The following is a 4076-nucleotide window of genomic DNA, read 5'->3' on the forward strand; positions in this document are numbered from 1 at the left end:
TTCTAAGGCAAATCTGTTCAGGTTTCCTTCCCTGTCTGCGAGAAAAAGAAAGAGGAAGAGAAAGAGATCTCCATAGCCTCACTTCAATAATCCTCACAAAACAATCCTCGTATCTTTGTTTTGTGAGGGTGTGAGGAGAGAAATCTCTTTTCTTTTTCTTTTCTTTTCTTTTCTTTATCGTTTCTATTCTCTCTGTCATTTTGAAAGAGCAGAGAGAAACATATATATTTATCAATTTCTTGTTTCCAAAGGATAAAGAACCCAAGGAAGGAAGTGATCTTTCCAACTCTTCCTCTCTAAACACAGGCATGTCATCTCTGTTTTCTCTTTCAATCATCATCGTGCCTCTAATGCAAACCATTTCAGTTTTGAATTGGAATTGAAATTTCATCGTCCAGATTTGTCATTTAGAATCAAAATCATGGGTTTTCTTTCTTTCCTTTTTTTTTTCAATATTTATTCTTCTTTTTGTCTGCAGAGGAGGTGCTTGGAGTCTGAAAGGAAAAAATGGATGAGATATGTGACAAGAAAGGGCATCCAGTGCCACCCCCATTACCTGGTCCGGCGACCACCAGCAGCTACCATCGAAGGCAATTAACGATGGATGGCAAAACATTAAGAGGACATAGCAGTGTCTCTACCAGAACCAAGGACATGTGGGAACGCTTGTTTGATGAAGGCTATAGAGCAGATGTTACAATTAATACCGACAAGGGTGGCTCCATCTATGCGCATGCCAATATTCTTGTAAGACACTTTGCATATCATAATTAATCAATTAATTAATTAATTAATTAAATCTCTGAAAATGGGGTTCGCCAATTTTTATTTAATCTTCCTTCAGGGCATGGCTTCTCCTGTCATAAAAGGCCTGTTAAAGCAAGCAAAAAGCCGAACTCGACAACGATCAATCTCAATTCGGGGCGTTCCTCATGACGCTGTTCGAGTTTTTATTCGATTCTTATACTCTTCTTGGTATTAATTAATTATTTTCCTCATGGATCCTTATCGAGTAGATTATTGATGATTCCTTTCTTATTAATCTGATATATTTATGTTGTTCGGGCAGTTACGAGAAAGAAGAAATGGAGGAATTTGTGTTACACTTGTTGGTGCTCTCGCATGTTTTTGTGGTTCCAGAGTTGAAGAAGATATGCGCGCACAAGTTAGAGCAAAGTTTTCTTACAACCGAAAACGTAGTTGACATCTTTCAGCTTGCGTTACTGTGCGATGCTCCTAGGCTTAGCCTCATTTGTCACCGCATGATTGTGAGCAACTTCCAGGAAATTTCCACCACAGAAGGGTGGAAAGCGATGCAGCAGAGCCACCCTGTGCTCGAAAAGGAACTTCTTGATTCCATGGTTGATGTAGAAAATGTAAGATTTCTTACTAATTTCTTGGTGCACCATTTGAAGCAACACAAGCACGTATATACATATGTTTGAAGTAGTTAATTAGAATTCTATGTGCCGTCAATGTATTTGCAGAGGCAAAAGGAGAGAATTAGGAAACTAAATGAGAGGAAGATCTATTTGCAATTATACGAGGCAATGGAGGCTCTTGTTCATATATGCAGAGACGGTTGCAGGACAATTGGACCACATGATAAAGATTTCAGAGGGACTCAGGCACCTTGCCCTTATTCAGCATGCAAGGGACTGGAATTGCTGGTGCGCCATTTCGCAGGTTGCAAGTTGAGAATACCTGGAGGTTGCATTCATTGCAAGAGAATGTGGCAGCTATTAGAGCTACACTCTCGTCTCTGCGCTGATTTCAACGTATGCAGAGTTCCTCTGTGCAGGTATGCTCTCTAAGTTCCTTTCAATATTTGATCCTGAGTGTCTTGCATATTGAGAACATCCCAACTAAAAAGCTGAAGCAAAATTTATGATTTTCAGGAATTTCAAGTCGAGGATTAAGAGCCAAAGCAAGAAGGATGAGGTTAAGTGGCGAATCCTAGTGAAAAAGATTCTTAGAACAAAGAGAATTGGAGGTTCACCATTCTTTTCATCAGCAATTTCATGCTCTTCTTGATATAAGGAAGAAAAAAAAAATTGTTCTTCCAGGTGTAAATTGGTTTTAGAAAGTAGGGACAATGCAATCCAGAAAATTGTTACTTGTTTCTGCCTGGTGGAAAATGATCAGAGAATCCTCTTCCTTGTCAACATCTTGATTCTATGTATATTCATCCAAGCTATGAAATATGAAGTGTTATGTTGTCAAGGAAATCATACAAAAGTGGTCCAAATGATCATTTTCATCCTTCTTTTTAACTATAATTTGTATTATAAAAATCTTCAAATTTCAATTTCAATATCATTAAAATTCTTGCTCTTCGTCCCTTAACTTAGATAAGTGTATCATAGTCATCCCTTAATTTCAATTTACATTACAAAAATTCTTAAACTTCAATTTAGTATATTTTTCTTTGAAATTTTTATAAAAAAATTATTCATAATAAATCATAATTATGATTATATAAATTTTCTTTTTTAACTTTTTATAGTTAGTTTAAAATTTAAAATTTTATTTATTTTCAACTTATTTAAAAATGAAATCATACATTTAAAAATAATCTAATGTTGTATAAATATTTACAATTAATTATTTATTATTATCATCTTCTCAAAGAAAAATTAATTATATTATTTTTATTTGTATTGCTTTTTAATTCGATTTTATGTTAATGTCTCTAAAGGATTTATATACATCTAATTTATCTCTTAATTCCTTTACTTTATTAATGCATTAGTACTCCAAAATATTAACATTATCTATCGGAGATAAGCATCCTATTTATCTGAATTTTAAATTCCACTCTAATTGAACTTTCTCTAAAATGAAATCTTGTTTCTGGGTCTACTCGATTTCTATATAAGGAGTTCAAACCTTGACAATCAATTATTCTCTTTAGTCAATTTTATAATCTATTAAGTATCCATATTTATTCAAATATTAGAAAAATTGTTCAAACAGATCGAATGGTGTTAATCACTAACATTAATGATCTAATTGCACCACATGCTAATAATGTCTAACACATGTTAAAGAATTTAATATATTAGTGTATGAATCTCAACACTAATAATAACAATAATAAAATACAATTTGTTAAATAATTTGGTTTTATTTGTTTATTTAATTTTTTATTTTTTAGCATATATTAGTGCTTTGCACTGAATCCTTCCACCGACACCTCTTTTGGAAAATATGTTGGCAGATCCATATCATGTGAATCCGATCGAGGATCACGTTATTGTATGGGTGGAGGACCTCTTGCCTCTTGCTGATGAATATATCTGAATGATATTTTTGCTAGCAAATATTTAAGAATGTCAGCTTCTTTCATCTAATCATGTTAGAAATTGACCTACATCAAATACCAAACGAACTAGAAATGGCCCATGCATTGCTTTTTCTTCATTTTCTCACTAGCCAAACAAAAGACTTCAATAACTTAGACTACTTATCCAAAAGCTTAAAGTGTTTTTAGATGGAGTGAGAAAGGTCTTATAAAATAAGATGAGAGAAGAAACTGGGAGACAAAGTACCAAAACTTTTCTAACTCGTCAAATTCGTGAGTTGAAAAAGTGAGAGTTTTAAAGATTTTCAAACCTCTGAAAAGCTTAGAGAAAAAAAACTTTCATTCTAAATAAACTGTTGGACTATAAAATTAGAATTTTTTTTTGATATAATCGTCGTATAATAGTTTAATTATAATTATTAATCATAATAAAAATCACGTGAAACTCACTACAATCAACAGTTACAATGAAATTATTATATATGCATCAATTTTATTGTACAATTTTCCCTAACATTGACTCGCATGCAAATTTAAATTATATTTAATATATATATATATATATATATATATATATATATATATATATATATAATTTAAAATTTTACCACAAAAAAAAATTCTTGCAATATGATTTTTAAAATGTAAAAATAAAATTATAAATATTAATTTATATTTTTAAAATAAAATAATAAATAATTTATGCAGAGCATGGGTAAAATGCCTAATTAAATTTTAAACTGTTGGACTATAAAATTAGAATTTTTATTTA

General features: G+C 31.6%; 1 protein-coding gene across 1 annotated transcript; it reads left to right on the forward strand.

Annotated features, from left to right (window-relative positions):
• Positions 1–2334, forward strand: LOC110670537 (BTB/POZ and TAZ domain-containing protein 4). The gene is made up of 6 exons (XM_021832620.2): positions 1–306; positions 479–747; positions 845–975; positions 1070–1376; positions 1488–1801; positions 1899–2334. The coding sequence occupies exons 2-6, from the start codon at positions 508–510 to the stop codon at positions 2032–2034; spliced, it is 1128 nt and encodes a 375-aa protein (XP_021688312.2). The 5' UTR covers positions 1–306; positions 479–507; the 3' UTR covers positions 2035–2334.
• The last annotated feature ends 1742 nt before the right edge of the window (positions 2335–4076 follow it).

Source organism: Hevea brasiliensis, chromosome 10 (genome assembly GCF_030052815.1).
Source record: "Hevea brasiliensis isolate MT/VB/25A 57/8 chromosome 10, ASM3005281v1, whole genome shotgun sequence".
Taxonomy (NCBI): Eukaryota; Viridiplantae; Streptophyta; class Magnoliopsida; order Malpighiales; family Euphorbiaceae; genus Hevea; species Hevea brasiliensis.

Bases quoted from the DNA above. Each gene is read 5' to 3' on its own strand.
- LOC110670537 (XM_021832620.2), top strand. From the start codon at position 508: ATGGATGAGATATGTGACAAGAAAGGGCATCCAGTGCCACCCCCATTA. The intron at 748-844 runs GTAAGACACTTT...ATCTTCCTTCAG, and splicing joins ATGCGCATGCCAATATTCTT to GGCATGGCTTCTCCTGTCAT. The intron at 976-1,069 runs GTATTAATTAAT...TTGTTCGGGCAG, and splicing joins CGATTCTTATACTCTTCTTG to TTACGAGAAAGAAGAAATGG.